Consider the following 20,766-nt stretch of genomic DNA (forward strand, 5'->3'; position numbering starts at 1 on the left):
TTTTTATTACTATAAAAAAAAAAAACAATGGTGGGGGTCGGTGAGGCGGTGGGCAAGTGACGTAACCGGTGTTGCGGCTTAACACCGGTATAACCGTTAGCACAGTCTATCGCGGCAAGCCTAACGAGAGCCCAAGATTCCCTGCCAAAGTCATTTTGCTCTCTGGCCCCACCCCTGCACACGGCAACATCGCTTCAATTAACAGAGCAGCAGGTGCTCTTGAGAGATAGAAGGCTTTTCTTTATTTCTTTCTCTCTTTTTTTAAGGTGGGGGGTGACCTGCAAATGTGACACTTCACACTCTGAATGGGTTTGCCTGTTCCTCCACCTATTTCAGAGGTGTTAATTTAACTCTCTCTCTCTCTCTCTCTCTTTTTCAGGTCTCCAGTCTGAAGAGTAAGCTGAAGAAGCAGTCGACTGCTACAGGAAGTGGGGTGGCTCGGGCCTTTCTGCATGCTCAGGCTGCGCTGTTTGGCTCCTATCGGGACGCCCTGAGATATAAACCTGTAAGACTGTCACTCTTCACTTCAAGCTTTTCACAAAATATCACCTTATCATCACATTATCAGCACGTATCAACATGTATCATTTTGATACATAATACAATAATTGCTATCCTGCAAGGCTTTTTAGTGCAAAATGTATTTTATTTTATTTTTTTTAATTTTTTAATTTTATTTTATTATTATCATTTGATTTTTTATTTATTTATTTTATATTATTTTGAGTCAAAGCCATTTCAAGAGACAGAAAGGCTGAAAGAAAGGGAAAAACAGGTGCAGGGAAAGGGGTGGGCCTGTCTGCATAGCCGAAACGTCAGATGTTGAAAAGCCTGGACTATCTCTTTGAAGTCTCAGGCCCTTCGTGGACTTCTCAGACCCTCTAAACTCCTGAAATGTGCCTCACGGTTCTGTGAGTGGCGTTGAGGAAAACAAAGGGCACTCACTATTTGTCAAATGTGGCCATCTTTGTTGGCAAGGCAGAGAGTAATTAGTTTGTGTAGACCCACAGAGCGAAGATACATTATTGATGTTTCAGTGGTTGTGCACAAACTGTCTTTTCGCCGCTAGAAAAAAAATACACACGCTCGAAGTCAAGTCTGCGCAACTCTTAGCCTTCAAAGTGGTGCCTCAATTGAGCACATTGTCTGCAAATCTACATGGAATTACCAGTTTTTATTCATCGTTTTTTGTTTTTTTTTTTTTTAATTGAAGGCCCTCAGTCTCACCACTTTCATTTGCTTCACATTTGCTTTAAAGCATAAGCTTAAATACGGAGCGCTCTTTTGACAGTCGGCCCTATAGCTCATTAGGATTCTGAGAAGTCGAACAATTGAAAATCAGTCTTTGTGCTGCTTTATTTTGATTAATATTTCACTTTGTTATTACTGAGACAAAAAAAACTCCCTTACGTCTTTGAAATGACAGCATTGCAGTGCTATTTAGCTGAAAACATTGCATTAGTTGCCATCGATTTATTATTAAATCAGTAATTTATGCATCATTTCAGAGCATCCCTCCTTGAACGCCTGCATGCATCTGAAATGGAATAGCGGTATTTTATTTTACACACCCAGTATTTCACCAGCATTACTGTCATGTTCTACGATAATGGCTTATCTTCTGTGTGCTGCATTTCTAAAGAGGTTCCTCCATTTGCAACGAATCATCGGTGTGAAATACCGCTCTGCTTTATGGAGCCCATATGCATTCCCATCAGCGTCTTCGCAGAACGCCGACATCTAACTGAGCTGTAAATGAAACAATGCAGGGAAATCATAATTAGCTCCCATGCAAGAGTCAGCAATCATGGACTTATATAGGTCACTGTAGTGCGATACCTCATGGGGCTCTTTTGTTATTGACCCCCAAGCACCAGGAACGATGGTAATAAATGTGCACATCAGACAGGTTTTAAGCCACGCCATTTAGCTGCTGTGAAAGTCAATTATACAAATTTAGAATTGGATTATAATTGAAACTAAAAAGGTTGCTAGAAATGTTGGCTTTTCTTGCTATTGAGACTTGTTCTTGAAACACATGCAGAATGAATTTCTGTTAAAATGCATCTGATGTTATCAGACTCAATTCCATTTGATAAGTAGGAATGGTTTTACGGATGATTTACATGAGCATGTTGAGTTTCTGTGAAAATTGTTAGTAAAACCAATCTATTATTATTAATAAATTATATTTTTATTTAAAAAAAGAAACAGCAGAGTTTCTTAAATTATTCATAAACATTCTTACATAAGTGGTCACGCTCAGTTCAATGCAACAAATTATATAGTATCTAGAAACAAGCAGTAGTTATTTGAAATTTGTCTGTAAAACTATACTTGCATAAATAGTCACATGCAATTAAATGCAAGAAGTTTATCTATTTTATGTGTTCTGTGAAAATTATTATAAAAAATATTCTTAGTAAACAGTCACATGCAATTCAGTGCGACAGTGCAGGAATAGTTTTACTAACTGTATTGAAATGACAAGAACGAAGTTCTGTGAAATTATTTTTTAAAACCATTCTTTAAACAAATAGTTGCGTTCAATGCGACAGTACAGTAAGAATAGTTTTATGAAGAGTCTATAAAGAAAAAAACAGAACAAATTTGTGTGAACTGTTCTTAAAATCATTCTTACATAAATAGTTGCATTCAATGGAACAACGCAGTAATGTAGGAAAAATTTTATGAACAGTTTATGTAGAAACAACTAGAATGAAGTTTAGTGAAAATTGTTCTCAAAACCATATTTGCATTCACTGCGACAGTGCAGAGCAATCTGTATACGAATAGTTTTACGAATAGTGTATGAGTAGTTAACATACAACAAGAACAAATTTCTGTGAAAACTGTTCATTTACAATGGAACTATTTATATTTATATTCTGTACAATTTATATAAAAATAGCTTTACAGATTGTAAACATACATCCAAAAAGAACACATTTCTGTAAAAATTGTTCTTTAAACCATTCTTACATAGTCGCTTTCAACACGACAATACAATGAAATTTGCGCAGAGAAGGTTTTATGAAAAATTTGTATTGAAATCAGTTTTTAAGCCCACAGGATCTCAAATCTTTTCCCATTGACGCATACAGACGAAGTGTGGGCTCCTAGCAAGTCTTAGTTCTCTCCTGGCAGCTATTTTTTGTATTCCGTTCATGCGACTCGGGAAGAAATTGAAATGATGTAATTGATTGCAACGGGTGATGATGGTAAACAAGCGAGTGCAGTCAAACAAAACATCTGTCTGTGAGTCTCGGATGAAGCAGCACCGTTTTCAGCCGTTTTAGCCAATAGCGGACTGTCTATAGTCATTAAAGCGCCCTTTCTCATCCCCAGGGAGAGCCAATCACCTTCTGCGAGAAGAGCTTCGTGGCACATCGCTCCAGCACCATGAGAAGTTTCCTTGGGATGGCCGTGAACCTGCAACTCTTCAAGCAGGTAGAGTGGAAACGAGTGGAAACAGTTTTCCGCCTCAACCATAAATTACTCAAAACCACATTTGCAATGTTTCCTGTTTTGGGCTTTTAGTTGACAAGTGTGTGATTTTTATATAAATATGCCTTTAACATATTGCACAGTAACTCGTAGGGAATCTTGCATACACTTGAACCAACGCTCCCTCCAGCTCTATTTATAGCCATGATATCGAGTCTCTTTCCTTCCCCCTCCGCTAAAGTCTTAATTTATACCCGGAACGAGCAGTTGCACATTTAATCACATCTCCGTCTTGATGCACCATCCGCCTAACGTTCCCTCCAAAACCCAGATAGTGACCAGCAGTTCAAAGACATCTCCACCTCCCGCCCGTGCAGTAGCTCCGGGATCTTATCTCCAACTTGGCCGTACTGCAAAAGGCCAGCACCGCTGTGCCCCGTTCTGACCATGAACCACATCCGCTTGGAGGCCAGCCCTGCCTAGAAACGAGTAGAGGCTGGCTGCCAAGAGATTGCGGGGGAAGTCTGTCAACGACGACCTGCTTTCTGTCTCCTAACTCTCCCCCCCTCCACGTCTTCCAGCGCTTGATGCTAACTCACGATCACCCTGCCAACGAGAGAGAGCTTGCAGCGCTCTGGCATCTCCCCATTTCCCTGTCTGCACGGGTCCGGTTAACCGGTTCTTCCTCCAGACTCTCATCACTACCCCCTCGACACCTTCAGATGCAGCGCTTTTGTTTTTTTCCAATGCTGTGTAGTTTCGTTCAGCAAATTTAGTTGCTTGGAAACGTTTCCCCAGCTAGCGATGCTGCCTTTTGTTCATGTCATAATTGAACGTGAAGATCACAAAGCTTTTATTACACATTAAATACAAGAAGTGGCAGAAATGTGCTTTGACTTCGCTAAAACCCATTTCGTGATCCCATTTTTTTTGGGAGCGAACAGTGCTGCGGAAGCATTACTATGAATTCCCTTGTCAATTTAGGAGTAACAAAAAGCTTTACATAATCAAATGTTGGGAATACGTATGTAACTGTCCGTGAATTGTTTATTCGCCAAACTACAATAAGTTTCTGCAAATATGTGTCAGTTACAGAGGATTTGGGTGAGCAGATCCACAAAAGCATTGGCGCCTGAGATCTATTGCAATGAATTGTCATTATTGTTGCACATTCTCATTGGTTTGTTGGCATGTGCATGTTTTTATGCACAATAAAATTAGCCATACCATCCCCTTTTAAAGAATGTGGTGCCACATTCAACAATGGACAAATCAAGGCAACATTGGCTGGAAAAATGTGGAAAGAACTTATAACTTCATTCACTAATATAATTTTATACACTTACAATGCATTTACCCTGAACATACCATTTTGCAACATTTTTGCAACCTTAATATAAAGTTAAAAATAAAAATGCTGTTTTAGAAAGCAAACAACACCAACTCCATCATCAAGTGTTTGTTCTTAGATACTATAGTCTTAAAAGGTCCCCAAAACAAGCAGATAGGTAGGAGCAGTGTCCAATTAATGGTACGAAAGTGTGTCTGTAACCCGATACTGAAGGATGAGGTTTCGGATAGGTGTTAATTTGACCTGATCGCATGCTGTAATTGGGCTGTAGCGTCGCTGAGGCTGAACCCTGTGGTCTCATCACTCATTAGGAGATTGTAATGAAGTTACCCTGTAGCAGAGTCCAATGAAAGGTGCTGACCCCTAGAGATGTCCTTACCCAGTTACGGGGACACCTGAGACCTGTTCTGGCCTACTGTTACTACAGTGGTCCCATTAAATGAATGTTTTCAAAAATGGTTCAAAAATCAAAAAGCACATGTGATTTGTTAGTGATGTTCACTACAATGAGCATCACTATTGCTCCACTTAAAGTAAAACCCCTAACGCTCAGTATTAAATGTTGACGCGTAACCATTCTGTGCCACAAACATGTTACATAAATTCATGACGTCAAAAAAACATATAAATATAGACATATATAAACATTTCAATGTATATTTTATATGCAATATGAAACAAGTTACATACTGTATTTCTAATGTAAACACTTTAGACAAATGCAGGTATGTGCCGGTAAAATATGAAAAGAACTGTTTTAATGCATAAATACAAGTATTTGTCTGGTAATTTTTATTAGATGTTGAACAAAACAAAGCATTTTAAATGCATTTATTATTTAATCCAATTTTTATTATTTATTTATTTTTTACTTTTTTAATTTAATCATAACATAAAAATAGGTATTTGTACATCACATAGCTGTATTAATGTTGGAAGAGTAAACTACAGATAATCTGCAGATCCTTTATGTATTCCTTGATGACTTATTTTTTAAGTTTTTGCGTTATTGACCAAAATAAACTAAATAAATATGAATAGAAGTTATCGAAAATTATGTTTTACAAAGAACCCATATTTTCTTATCCATATGGTATTTTTCCGGTAAAATTATTAACTGTACTACAGTATATATTGCACTTTTTGCTGTAATATCTTTACATAATGTTTTATCTTTATTCCCAATATCTTTAATAAATCTATTATTTATCTGTAGTATATTTATTCTGTTAATTCCTTTTATACAAAAATGTTTTTTATCAAACATCTTAAATATAAGTTTCCACACCCTTCCTTACTTTGACATGCACTATTCAGATTTTGTTCAGAAAATATATATATTTTATGTATTTAGAAAATATATTCAAAATCTAGTTATAGTTATCTGCTATACTTAGAACCAGTGTTCGAACTATACTGTGGACTTTGGGGGAGCCCACTTTTTTTTTTTTTTTCGGGGGGGGGGGGGGTTCGTGCGCTTGCCTCAAATGGGCTTACAATGACTTACAAAGATACATAACAGCTACAAGTGTATGCACTACTTGGGGGAGCCGAGCTCCCCCGTAGTTCGCACCCTGCTTAGAACTATTTTCAAATGAAATAAATAAAATATCATAGGCCTACTTTTAATAGGCATATTTATTAGATCCCTTTTAGGTCCTCTATGGGACAAGAGAGGAAATTAAACTTCCCAAAAGGCATTGCTCACACAACACAGTGACCATGTCTAGAGCAGTCTAGATGGAATTGTTTTGCTGTTGTTCTCCATCCCCCTCTTTCCTTAATAACCTGTGATACTTTAATTTATGACGGCAGTTTATTGAAGGCAGACTGGCCAAATTAAACGCAGGAAGGGGCTTTACAGACGTCTATGAAGAGGAGATCACAGCGGGAGGCTTCTGTAGAAGTGAGTGCCACCTCTCCGTCTTTCAAAGAGAGAAAACAGCTCACACACACTTGTATGACTTTTACTCTTATAATAACATTAGGTGTTGTACAATGTACGATTTTAATAGAAGTAGCCAAAAATGAAATTTGTCATTATTTACTCATTTCCTGACTGACTTCTGCAGAATACAAAAATAAGAAATTTTGAAGAGGGTCCATACTGCTCTTTTCCATACAAATAAGAAGGGACCAGTTGTCAGGCTCTAAAATGAAAAAAGCTCCATAAGAGACATTTCATTTTAAAACTAGTTTTTCAAACTGTTTTTTTCTAGTAAACAAACAAGTCTTAGATTTGTCTTCTTTTATTTAAAAGTTGCCAGATTCCTTTTAAACGTTATTTATAATCTGTGGCACTATGAATAAAAAATAAAAAAATGAAATAATATATTTCTGAATATACATACACTGCCATTCAACAGTTTGGGGTTGGTAACATTTTTTGCACAGTCGTCTCTTATGCTCACCAATGCTGCATTTGTTTGATCAAAAATACAGTAAAAACAGTAATATTGTGAAATTATTATTGCAATATAAAAAACTTTTTTTGGTTTTTAATGCATTTTAAAATTTATTTATTCCTGTGATTGTAAAGCTGAATTTTATAGTTCATTGTCATATGGTCCTTCATAAATTATTCTAATATGCTGATTTGGTGCTAAAAAAAATTATTATTATTGTCAATGTTGTACATTTTTATTTCAGGATTCTTTGATGAATAGGAATTTCAAAAGACAATATTTATCATAAAATATTTTGTAACATTGTTACATTGTTTTTACTGTCACTTTTAATCAGTTTAACTCATCCTTGCTGAATAAAGTTGTCATTTTCAAAATCTAACAGACCCCAAACTTTTGTAATACATATAATCTCATGATCTTTTTTTTCGGAATAATATTTTATTCTGAATTTAATATTAACACTCCCACTGTTTTTTAGGTAATTCGAGGTCTTATCAGCAGTGGATTCACACCAAGATGGTAAGCAGCAGGCAATTATTCGTTTTTCTGCTTATAATGTTAATGTTAATTTCAGCTGAATAATTAAGCCCAAAGCAGCTGAGAGCCATTATTATTTCCTGTGTGTTATGAGGTGATGAAACGTATCCAGTTGAGCGAATCTCTTGAAAGTGGAGATGCGATGCCAGGGAAGATGGTGAAAACCGTGGCGTGGGACAGTTAAGATGTTGAGACAGGCTTGATATGATGTGACAGCCAGTCATCGGAGATGACACGAGACTTCTGGCAGGAAACACAGCCATTACTCGATAGATTGAACAAAAGAAAAGCCCTCTTTTCTTCTCTCCTTCCCTCTGCTGTCTTCCTCTCACCTCTCTCCGTGCTGTCTCTCGCGCCTGTTTTCTTTTTGACTGTCTCTTTGCGTTCTCTCCTTCGCTTCTATCCGTCAGCCGGAGCTGAATTAGTTCTCTGGAGTGCCTTTTTCAAAAGGTTTTGTGTAAAGTTCACATCCTCTGACTGACACAAATCCATAAGAAAGGGCCGCGGCGCCGTCATGTCGGTCAAGGCTTTGGGATGTAAACTCGGCAGAATCCGGCGCATTTCAGAGGTTTAGCGTGTTAGCCTTGCAGCATTCATCCGGTAAAGACCGATGTTATCCAGGAACGAGAGATGAAATCAGACAAGAACATAGCATTCAATGCTATGAGCGTCACTCTCTCTGGTGCCACACTCATATAAAGGGACCAGACCTATTTAATAGCTTGCTTTAATGGCAAAGGTTTTTCTCTTTGCTTTGGGGCAAAACAAATGTTTTGACTTGAGGAACAAGGTGTTTATTCGGCCATTAATGATTTGTGACAGTAAATGTGTGTTTATTTTATGTGAGATTTATTCAGCTAAACTTACGGAAAATGCTGGCACGTTCTCTGGAAATTCATATGTTCTCAGCAAACTGTTCTCTTCTCCATAGCGGCAGAGAGCAAAACCGGTTGTGAAAAACCTTCAGATGGTAAGTTCACAGTGGAAAGGGTGTTCTGGCCTTAGATTTAAATTTTATTTGCTATAAGCAGATGTGGGATTACAGTATGGTTCATGGTGCTTTATTCTCCCTCATGTCATTCGAAAACGGTGTTGCTTTCTTTCATATGTGGAACATAAAAGATCTTTTGTGATATATTATAACATTTATTGATAAAATTGTGTTTTTTGTCCATACAATGGAAGTCAATAGGTACCAATGTTGTTCCTAAATTTCTTGTGTTCTGTTGCTTTCAATTGTGTAAATGCGTTAACCTGATTTTTATAACCTGATTAACCAGTATTCTAGTTACTAGAAATCTGTGTCCAACATTGTGCATGTGCCTGTAACAAACAGAGTTTTGTGTCATGGGTCAATTTTGTAATTTTGGTAAACACAATATTTGGAATATGTAATGGTTTTTCATTAAAATCGGTGCAGAATGTGGAAAAAGTGGCCTACATTCAGCAATTCACCAAACGCTTGCATGCTATTGTTAAGAACTTGACAGATAGTTAGGTTTGAATTAATAAAGTTGATTAAGTTATTGTGCGGAAGTGCTAAAATTGCAGTGTAGTTGTGTGGTCACATTAGCGAAATTTTGTCACAATTTTGCTAAAATTCTGACAAATTTTTGTCAAAGAGTAGCTGTTAAAAAGATCAGTTAAACAACTGTTAAAGGTCACTTTCAAACTATGAAGCTTTTTGTTGGTCAACACAATGAATTTGCATGACTAACTTGAACACAAGTGAGAGCTGCATAGTTCGCAAGCAGATTCCTATTTAAACGACTTGATTTCGCCTGCTAAATTTAGCCAAACAATGGTAAATGTGACGGCAGCTTGATAAATGGCAAAATCAAATGACTTCTGTGCAACATAAAATATATTTTGAAGAATGTTTGGAACCAAACAATCTTGGAGCCCATTGAATTTCATTGTATGGAAAAAAACACAAAGACATTTCTCAAAATATCTTCTATTATGTTCCACAGAAGAAATAAAGTCATACAGGTTTGAAATGACATGAGGGTGAATAAATAATGGCAGAATTTTTGTTTTTGGGTAAACTTAAAGGGATAGTTCACCCAAAATTTTATGTTTATCTGCTTACCCCCAGGGCATCCAAGATGTAGGTGACTTTGTTTCTACAGTAGAACACATTTGATGATTTTTAAGTCCAACTGTTGGAGCCTATCAGTCTTATAATGCATGTCAATGGTAACAAAATCTATGAGAGTAAAAAAACATGCACAGACAAATCCAAATTAAACCCTGCAGCTCGTGACGACTATCCATTTGATGTGATTGTCTTCTCCCTTTTTAACATTTCATTGTTGGTTATGGTTTGATCTTCCTAAATTTTGTAATTCAGCTATTGAGTAGCTTTTCTCTCTCTTTTGAAAGGCCAAAAATCATGCGAAACGGAAAATACGCGACATGAAGGACAAGATTACACAAAAGGTGAGTTATTCAGAGTTCTCATTCTGTCATAACTATATATATTGGGCGTTCGAAAGCATCTAACTGATCCCCAGAAATACTGTCTGGATAGGCAGCTCACCGTCTCTCACATTTACACTCATACAGGCTCATGCACACACTATTTAAGATGGATCTCATGACTTCACCCATGGCTCGCGCTTTGGGTTTTAAATGGCTTGTGAAACCTGCTTAGCGCTTTGTTCAGGAGTGTACATTTCTAACAAGTGCGCCTCTGGCGATGGGCTGTCATGTCAGCCCCCCTCCCCAGCACCACCTTTCATATTTTTTGCATATTTCATCACTGAGCGAGTGATTTCTTCAAAGCTAATGTAACGAGATGTATGTTTCCATAACACTGATGTCTTTGATAAGGCAATTGTGGCGTGAACTGTCAGGCCAGGAGCTTGGAAAGGCGGCCCAGAGGAGAGGAGACGAGACCTCTCACAGTTGATATGCTGCTTCTGTCTGCTCGGCTTCAGCTAAACCAAAACAGATTTGAACGCGTGTGTTCGTATAAATAATCATGCGGTACAAGGCTCAAATGGGCTTGTAGCATAGCAAATTGCACACGATAATACTGGGTACAAGTATTATATGTGATTTCTCAGTTTCCCTCTCTTTTTTTTTGCTTTTCAGCAGGATGCTTAAAGCTGTTGTCACATTAGGGCAATTTTGCCAAAGTTTCACAGGCAAAAAAATCATTATCAATGCGTGAAGCACAGCGTTTGCACAGAAGTCACTTTTAACTTTAACTTGAATATGAGTGAAATCTGTATATGGAACTTCTTCGCTGTCACTGGACTGGATTTCACCCACAAAATTTAACAGATTTTGCCTGTAAAATTTCATAGAGCAACGATAAATGTGACTGCACCTTAATTAATGAAAAAAAATCTAATGACTTTTTCTGTGGAACACAAAATATATTTTAAAAAAGGTTAATAACACACTGACAAATTGCACAAAATAAAAATAAGTAAATATTAAGAAAGTATTTTGTGTGATTTCTCAGTTTTCATCTCTTTTTTGCTTCTCGGCAGGGTCCTAAAGTGGAGGAAAGGTCCAGTCACATAGGGAAATTTTGTGGAAACTTCACAGAAATTTCACGGGCAAAAAAAGACCAATTGTCAGTTGTGTCAGTAGTGAAATCTGCATAGAGAGCTCCTTAACTTTCACACAAACCTCCCGATAGCGCAAATTCCTATTAAAATGTTTGGATTTCGCCCACAAATTTTCATAACCTTCTGTGGAACGTAAAATAAGATTTTTTTTAAGCGTGTTGGAAACACTGACGAATTTGGCTACATATTAAGAATGTACTATGCCTGATTTCTCAGTTTCTCTCTTTTTTTTGCTTCTCCACAGGACGCTGAAGAGGAGGAAAGCCCGTACTGTGCAGGTTCTCCCACCAGCACTAAAAGCCTCTCACCCAGGAGACTTCAGAGGAAAGCGGTGAGCACGTACACACTCTTTCTCACACACACACACACACACACACACACTCGCACACACACTCCCACACACAAGGTTCTCCCACCAGCACTAAAAGCCTCTCACCCAGGAGACTTCAGAGGAAAGCGGTGAGCACGTACACACTCTTTCTCACACACACACACACACACACACACACTCGCACACACACTCGCACACACAGGGAAGGGGTTCACGGACAGTCCGCCCTGAAAGAAGCGCCCATTTGCACACCAGTAAGTCCGAGCCGACGTGGGGTGGCTTGATTGGCAGCTGTGGCTAAAGCGGCTGTGTGCCATGTGTAGTGTGTGTCTTGCGTGTGCGATGCAGTGATGTGTTGCCAAGCCCAGGCAGGGAAGCGGTGAGCCCCCCCATAGATGCAGGAGGTGGCCTGGATTCATACCATTCACTGGCCTGCCTCCATTTCCAACCGAAATAGGCCGCGGTTGTTTCACAAAACCAGTTTTTGGACTGGCAACAAGGCTGCAGTTTTGATGTATCACTAATCGTATCCTACACCTTTCTAGCGTATAAAAGCATATTCTACTGTTTCATGACCGTTTTTCATCCTCTATCTGATCTTTTATGTTAAACTATAAATTTTTTTGCTACAGTTGCATTAAGATCCATATTTAAATGAGCTCTGTTTTGATTGGAAGAGAGATTGGACTTCTAAATGTAGTTCATACTGAATAGGCGTGTCATATATTTTAGTGTTCAGAAAACTCCTGTTTTTCATGATATGTGGCCATTAAGCATTTTATTTAAGCTTTATAATTTGCGTCCTAGCTATAGTTATAACTAGGCAGCTGTAGGATTTATTCTCCTTATGCACCCTAACACACCTTTTATCCCCAAAAATGTCAAACACACATGCACCTTCCTATTCTGTCCCTCATTCTGACACCTATAACTGTGAGGCCATGCGCCCAGGGACTCCTGTGATGCCCTTGCTGCATTGATCTGCCCTCTTCCACAACCTTCCTTATTTATTTTAAATTTATTTACATTATATATTATACATTTCTATATTTATTCAAAACTTTATGGGTCGGTAAGATTTTTTTTAAAGAAGTCTACGAGGCTGCAATTATTTAATCAAACATTCAGTAAAAACATTACAACTTTTAAATATTATAATTTTAAATAACAGTTTTCTACTTTAATATATGTTATGCAATTTGTTGAATTTTCAGCATCATTACTCCAGTCTTCAGTGTCACATGATCCTTCAGAAATCATGCTAATATGCTGTTTTGCTGCTCAAGAAACATTTATCAATGTTGAAAACTGTTGTGCTGCTTATTTTTATTTTTTTGATGAATCCAAAATTTAATAGAACAGTATTTATTAACATTATAAATTCCTTTACTGTCGCTTTTGATTAATTTATCGTCCTTGCTGAATAAAAATATTTAAAAAAAAATGTATTAGTCCTTTTAAAACAGTCTTACTGACTCCAAACTTTTGAATGCTAATGCTTTTCTGTTGATTTTATTTATTTATTTATTTAATGCATTAAACCTGACTGTAAAAGGAAGAGCAGTTAACAAGTGTCCAGCATTGTCTTCATGACTGCACTTTACCTTTTCAGATATAAATGGTTTTTAAAATACAAGATATTTTATTTTATTAACAAAGGTACAAACCAATTATAAATTGTCTAGTCAGACACACATTCATCAGCAGTCAACCAGTATCATGAAAGAACCTTTGCTTAATATTCACTCTCATTATTGAGGTTTTCAACAGCTGTAGCTCAGCAACACGAATGTTGACCAAAAATGCAGAGCTGAATGGTGCAAGTGTTGATTAGCTGTAAAAATATCTCACTTCCGCTACACTTCCGGCATGAACAGCCAGCCCTTGTTGCCCTTATATGCTCACACCTCCGTGCCCCGTGTCAGAAGGGCATTGGACAAAAGCCACGGCTGGCCTGATCCCTCCCCGCCTGCACGCCATCATGACCGCTGACTTTCTATCCAGCCCTTAATTAGCGTGGCTATTAGTTGCATCCTTGTTGTCGGGGAGAGGTGGAGTGAACGGAATAGGCGGCGTGACAAGGTGTGGAGACTGAGGTTCCCCAATTATGGCTTTTCTTAAGGTGGCGGGTGACTCCCTCCACTCACCCGCCCCCGAGGAACCCCTCGGCTTTATCAGAGCTTTCAGACTCATCACATACATACGCATTTTCTGCTGTTTGAGCACCAGAGTGGATGTGGTGGCCACAAAGACCCTCCACACAATCAATAAGTAAATCAATCCGCTGCGCCGTTCAGTCTTCGTTACCTTCTAACAGAGAACAAAAGAGCACCGGGTGACGGGGTCTCAGCGCCAGGCCAACATGCTCTTTTCTTCAACAGACTTCTGCTGGTGTTCATTAAAACGGGAGAAATGCTACAGTATAATGAGACCTGAAGCATCTTATAAAACTGTATTAGTGTTCAAAAATATGAGAACATTTGTGGAAATGCTTCAATTTTGCATTTTATAATTTAATAAAAACATTTTTAAGATGCATTAAATTATCAGCAGAATAAATTTGTGAAGTAAAAAAAGGGGGAAAAAATTAAAAATATTTATTTAAAACTAGGTTTTCTAGATTTTTTAGGACCCAAAATAAACCCAGATAAGGTGATCAGGACCCCAATGCAACAAAGACTTTACATTATAAATAAATAAATGGATATGAAATATTGATTTACGTTGAATTAATTTTATTATGTGAGAAGATCGAGAGAGAACAGATGAAACCAGCTCAGTTATGTGGGAAATCAGTTGCATGGGAAAACAACATTTTTAGTGGTGCTTTGCAATTTAGACTGCAGAATGCACAATCAACCAATCAGAATATAATGTGTATATATTTCTTTTAATTAAGAATTATGAACATGAATAAAAAAATATATATTTATCGTAAAAACAACTATTTTAATAATTATACTTCGTGAACACAAAATTGAACAAAAATAATTTAAACAAGAATAATAATTTATTAATAATTAAAATTCTAAGAATTATGAATGTAAAATAAAAATAATTTAATAATACATAATATTTAATATTTTATATATAACAATTTTATCATTTATAACAATAAGCTTAAATATTAATATTCTATCTATCTTTCTATCTATCTATCTATTTTGATTATTGTTATTAATATTATACTGTATATATATATTTTTTCATTATTTTTTTTAAGTCAAGTGCACTTTCAACGCTATAACAACACTTGCTGCACTCACAGAAAAGTTGAGCAGTGTTTTCTGAGTCACTGGTTCACTGTGCCGGATCCATGCAGCGTACAGTATATGGGACTGGTGTTCAGGTTCGAGCCTGAGGGCCTGTGAAAGCCAGACTGGGTGTCAGTAGCAGGGCCTAGGGCAGAGTAAAGCTGATCTCTATCTCCTGCTTATTCCTGCCGACTGAATCTATGGGTGGGTGTGTGTGTGTGTGTGTGTGTTGAGGCTGCCTCCTCTGATTGGCACACAGCCTCTGGGGAATGACTCCACACACACATGCTCTCTGGATGAAGCGGGCAGATGGATCCCCTATAGCCGTGGCCAGTTCAGCAGCGCTGCATATTAAAGAGTCCAAAAATAATATTCTTATAATACATGTTCTTGCTCATATTGTACATTATTCATCATTATTTCAATGAGAGAAAACATTTTTGTATTCTTTCATCAAAATAATGAAAACAATTTTCCTGTTTTCAATCAATCAGTGAGCCACAGAAGTAAAATGGGCTTTGTTTACTTGAAATTCTTTTAAATGCATTTATTTCTACATGCATGTCATTTCATAATGAAAAAAAGCTCTGTTCAAGTTGTGTATAATTCATACACACTTCCTGCTCTGGCTTATGAGCTTCCACCTTCATTTACATACCGCCCTAAGCAGTGACCACTGTAAACATGATTGCGTTACAGCTGCGAAACTCTTCAAGTCGTGAACTCAAAATGAATCTGATTTAATTTCTTAAAGAATATTCCAGGTTCAATGCAGGCTAGGCTTGTTTGACTGCATTTGTGGTCAAAATGTAAAAAGTAATTTAGACTCATCCCTCGTTTTCTTAAAAAAATAAAAAATACAATAAAATAAAAATCAAGGTTACAGTGAGGAACTTACAATGGAAGTGAATGGGGACAATTTTGGGAGGATTTAACAGCAGAAATGTGAAGATTTTAATCCTATAAATCTCTTACATAAATTCTTCTGTTAAAACTTGTGTATCATTTGAGCTAAAAAAAATGTATCATTAAAGTTGAAAAAGATAATAAAATTTGATTTAACTTTACACAGAAATGGTTAGTATGTGACTTTTGTCACACTAACATCATGTTAACAATCACATTTTGTGGCTATGCTATTGAAACAATGAGTATTTTAATGTTTACAGATTCCATTCACTTCCATTATGTCTCACTGTAGTTTTCAATCAATCAGTGAGCCACAGAAGTAAAATGGGCTTTGTTTACTTGAAATTCTTTTAAATGCATTTATTTCTACATGCATGTCATTTCATAATGAAATTATATTTAGATATGGCTTATTCTTTCTAAACTTATCTCATACAGGTGTATGGCTGTTTGTACGGATGCATGAATGTGAGAACGTGTGAGATAGAGCTCCCAGTGAGAGCTTTGTGAAACTGTGTAGGTCTGGAGGACTGCCAGCGTCGAGATGGATTCGTTGGGTGTCAAAAAACATTGACGTACAAATGAAGAGAAAGTGCTTTTGGCCGGTGGACGTTTCGCTGCAAACAGAGAGAAGCTGCACATCTGCATGAGACAGAGATGCAAAGCTCACAGGCGGAGAGAAATCCCTCTCGGCTGTAACCAAAGTGCCACCTACTGGATGCTCACAAACGACATGCACATCCAGACTCTTTCTTGCTCTCTTATATTCGGAAATTTGCTTTTAGCTGGAGCCAGTTGGAGGGAAGTTGCCTGAGAAGGGGTCCTGGGCTTTGTTTAAAGGGGAACTGCTTGAATAGCTCAGCAGATGCTGGCTTAAGTTTTGGCTTGGAGGCGCAGGGGTTTTGTTTGCATTTTCCAGGCATATCTTCCCTTTCCATACCCTGCCAAGAACATGAGATCAGTGCCTGGTCTGAAATAGCATATGAAATATATAATGTAAGCCTGGCTATTAAATCGAAGAGACGATTGGCTGCAACATAAAGCCCTGTTGCTGCTTCTTATAACTTGGCCACGCTAGAAGCAAAATGGGATTTTCTCTTAAAATGGCCTGCCCTGACAAGAGAGATGAAGTTTTAACGGTTTTAAAGTCTCCATTGAAGAGCGTGATGTCTGCTCGCCGCTTCGACTGAAGACAGCCCATTTTCCGTGTGGATTTGAACAGGCAGTTTAGGAGCAGACGTTGACCTGTGGTGGCTCAATATGTCTGTGCTGATTTAGGGTACACGTAAAAGAAGCAAATAGGCACATGTCTGCATGTTTTCCAAATCAGCGGTTTTGGTCTGTTTCGGAACAGTGGCTCGAACGGCTTTTATTATTTTATTTTATTTCCTGATTCTTTTTCTGGCCTTTGACTTTGTTTCACAACTTACTTTGGAAAGAATGAAGTGGCGGTAAAGTTTAGGGCAGACTTTGTCTTAATGTTACTTGCCGGTATTCTCTGCTGTGTCATCCTAGAGCGTAATTAGCGATTTGCTAAGACAAGCATTGCTATTACTATTACAATTGTAGAAGCAATCTTAAGTGCTATTTTTCTGATTTAAAATTGTGATTTAAAATTTTATTTATTTCAAATTGTGACTGATGTCTGTCTAGTATGATTTTAATAATAATAAGTTATAATTATTGTTGTTATTGTTATTACTCAATAAAAAAGTAATATAAATACACTATACATTGTAATGGAAAAAAAAACTGAGGCTACGTTTACACGACAACAATGTAGTCAAAAACGAAAAAGTTTTTCCCTTGCGTTTTTAAAAATGTTCACATATACACGACAGCGTTTTCAAAATGATTCACGTTTACACACATCCGCGAAAACGGACAAAAATGCTGTATTACGTATGCCAGGCCAGTAGTTGGCGCTGTCACCTTGTTAGTAAACAGTACCTGTAGGGAAGTGACGATTATATGATGTATATGATGCGTCTCCGCTGTTGGTTGTAATATTGGTGAAGTAAATCCACACTTTGCTGAAGAAGCGTTAGCAAACTCTTAAGCAGCAACAACAGTTCCATGTACTCTGCCATTGTTGTGTATGTTTGTTCACGCTTGCCTTTACAATCGACACGTACTGCGCATGTCTACATACCCTAACACGTACTACGCATGCGCATGATGTCACCCTTTTCAAAAATTCCCGTATTGGGTGTTTACTCGGAAACGATGCACTTTGAAACCCGTTTTCAAAAATATACGTTTTCAGTTCCCAAAACGCCGTTGTCGTGTAAACGAACAGGCAAAACGCATAAAAAGTTTCCCGTTTTTGGCTGAAAACGTTGTCGTGTGAACGGCCCCTGAGTAGCTAAGAAAAAAATAGTTGTTTTACTTTACAGTACAGCTATAAATTACAATATTAATACTTAATTTTAAAATGTTATTAACTATTCTTTTGCTTTTGTTCTTGCAGCCCTTATTTTGATTAATCATGCAGCCTTACTAACCCATAGCCATTTAATAAAAACTTCTTGTGATTTACAAAACACCCTAGTAACTGCATAGCAACATGATAAAAACTGTCCAAACACCTTAGCAACCACAAATCAATGTACTAGCAACTACTATAGCATGTGTGCACTATAGCGTGTATATATGTGGCGGCAAGCCAGTTAGCCAACTGAATGTGTTGAGAGAACTAAAGAATGTAGTTTAGGCCTGACTTTGGTTTATTGTTATGTCCCAGCATCCTCTGCTGTGTTGTCTTGAAGCGTAATTAACCTTTTGCTAAGACTAGCATTACTATTATTTCACGCCAATAACGCTAAGTATAAACTTCCTTTGACTTGGTTCAGTAAGAAACTAGCCAAAACATTGTAGCAGCTGCATAACAACATGCTAAAAACACTCAGAACACCTTAGCAACCACTAATCAGTGGCCTAGCAACCACACTCTAGCCTTGTAGCGGCAAGATTTGTGTGAGCAAAGCAATCATATTGAGTTTTTATAATGATCTCAAAGTACTCCGCTTGGCTGGATGAAAATAAATCCGATAAATCATCATTTTTGAATAATTAGCATTTAACGAACTGTTTCTTCTGGTATTTAGTTCATATACCTGACTGTATGTGTTAAGAGTTTCCTTTTTGTTATGGTATGTGTTTGAGATTCAGGCCTGGTGTTGCCATCCTGCAGAGGGCTTGCGCTCACCTTGTTTTAATAAACACCTCTGCGTGTAGAAAGCGCCAGAGAGGAGCCGCTCTCTGAACAACACTGCCTGCTACGCAACTCAAGGGGCAACATAACTGCAAACAGTGTTGCAGGGCAAACACACACACACACACACACACCCCACCGACACCAAATAAATGTGACACAGTTCCGCAGGTGCATCCAGCCCCTTCACTTAAGCCAAAGTGGCTTGCCGGCCAGATTTATGGCCCTGACATAGGAATCCATTAAAGCCTTTTGGAGGATTCAAGGCCTGAACCCCCTGTAATCGCTTTCATAATAGCTGCCGGCTACTAGCGAGTGGGGCAATCAGTGACCAACATGTGTTCCTGTTTATTCCAATGGCAAAGTGTTCGGTACACACATCTCTTAGCTATTTTTATGGACAGGGTGGCCGTTAACCCATTCGGCAGGCAGCGATACCCAAGATGGCAAGAAGCTTCTTGGCCGAGCCATTACGGCGAGACTTGACCAGTTGATCTGATGCACCCATCCGGTTGGCAACGTAGAGTGACGTTTTTCTCGCGCCTCAGCCTCTGTAAAAGGGCTTTGGTTTAGTAACTCTCTTTGATAATGTGGCAAACGGCAGTTTATGGGCTACTTTAGTGAGTGGCGGCGTGTTTGTGTGTGCGTGTTCGCACCGTGGATGGCTAGTTAATGGCAAACCCTAAAGCCTGGGGCCGCAGCATGAAGCTGTGCCCTATAATGCTTCAATTCTTTAATTTGCCAATTAAACGTGTTACACAGGTGTGTTATAAAAGCCAAGGGATTAGCAGAACGAGCACCTACGTCGGGGACAGGAATTAATGTTGTCGCTCTGTAATGGGGACATGAGATGCAAAGTTTCTTTCAGGAAATGTGTTGCTTTAGTAGATTAGGTGGGATTTTAACATGTCGATCTTCTGTTTTAGCATCAAAATCCAAAGTCGTCTCCACACATGAGCCTGTGTTTTCCGGACGGATATAACGACAACAATGACGACACAGCCAGCAGGTAAAGGTTTCAATTCTATTACAGTATGTTTTTCAAACCTTTTATGGGTAAACATCATCCATTCGTCAAGGCAACACTGCCCTCTGGTGCTTTTTTCCCTCCCACATGGCTTTTGAGTTAACAACGTACGTGTGTGTGTGTGTGTGTGTGTGTGTGTGTGAGCAGAATATCCTCTGAGGACAGCGGGGAGGTGGCGTCATACAATGAGGACAGTGATGACTCTGATTTAGAGTTTCAGTCTGAAGTTAGTCAAACGGGCCAGATGAACCTGCTGGAGGAGATTTTGGACTCTCTCAGTACATCCCACATTGAACAAGGGCGACTGTCCGCTGCCAAGAGCCTGGACTTTTTCAGATCAATCGAAGACCTGGACTACAATTCCACGGTGAGGGATGCCTTTTATTTATTCATTCATTGATTATTTTAATTATTTATTATTTCAATTATTTAAATATTTTGACTTTTTTTATTTATTGCTAATTGGTATAATTGATATTTATTAATTAAATATTTTACATTATTTTTTAAATTATTATTTATATTATTAATTTTGAAAATGCATTTATTTGTATTATTTTATTTTTAATCATTTTAATTTAATTATTCCAAGATTTTACTATTAGATTATTAGAAAGATTACCATTTTACTATTTATTTTTTTAAATATTTTTTTTCTATTATTATTATTTAGTTTATTGTTTTAATTATTTAGTTTATTTAAT

The 20,766-nt window shown here is 37.7% G+C and overlaps 1 protein-coding gene across 3 annotated transcripts in view; it reads left to right on the forward strand.

The window, feature by feature from the left end:
• Positions 1-20,766, forward strand: part of LOC107712206 (DENN domain-containing protein 1B-like) — a 97,270-nt gene that overhangs the window by 74,453 nt on the left and 2,051 nt on the right. For 2 of the 3 annotated variants that reach the window (XM_016517368.1, XM_016517383.1), the window contains 9 exons: positions 380-505; positions 3,349-3,450; positions 6,614-6,704; positions 7,685-7,725; positions 8,675-8,713; positions 10,129-10,185; positions 11,572-11,658; positions 19,962-20,044; positions 20,210-20,429. In XM_016517368.1, coding sequence (XP_016372854.1) covers positions 380-505; positions 3,349-3,450; positions 6,614-6,704; positions 7,685-7,725; positions 8,675-8,713; positions 10,129-10,185; positions 11,572-11,658; positions 19,962-20,044; positions 20,210-20,429 — 846 coding nt within the window. Of the gene's footprint in view, positions 1-379; positions 506-3,348; positions 3,451-6,613; positions 6,705-7,684; positions 7,726-8,674; positions 8,714-10,128; positions 10,186-11,571; positions 11,659-11,733; positions 11,787-19,961; positions 20,045-20,209; positions 20,430-20,766 lie in introns of all 3 variants that reach the window. The other variant, XM_016517377.1, reaches the window with a different exon arrangement.

The sequence above is a fragment of the Sinocyclocheilus rhinocerous genome, unplaced genomic scaffold, assembly GCF_001515625.1.
Source record: "Sinocyclocheilus rhinocerous isolate Xijiao unplaced genomic scaffold, SAMN03320098_v1.1 scaffold2538, whole genome shotgun sequence".
NCBI lineage: Eukaryota > Metazoa > Chordata > Actinopteri > Cypriniformes > Cyprinidae > Sinocyclocheilus > Sinocyclocheilus rhinocerous.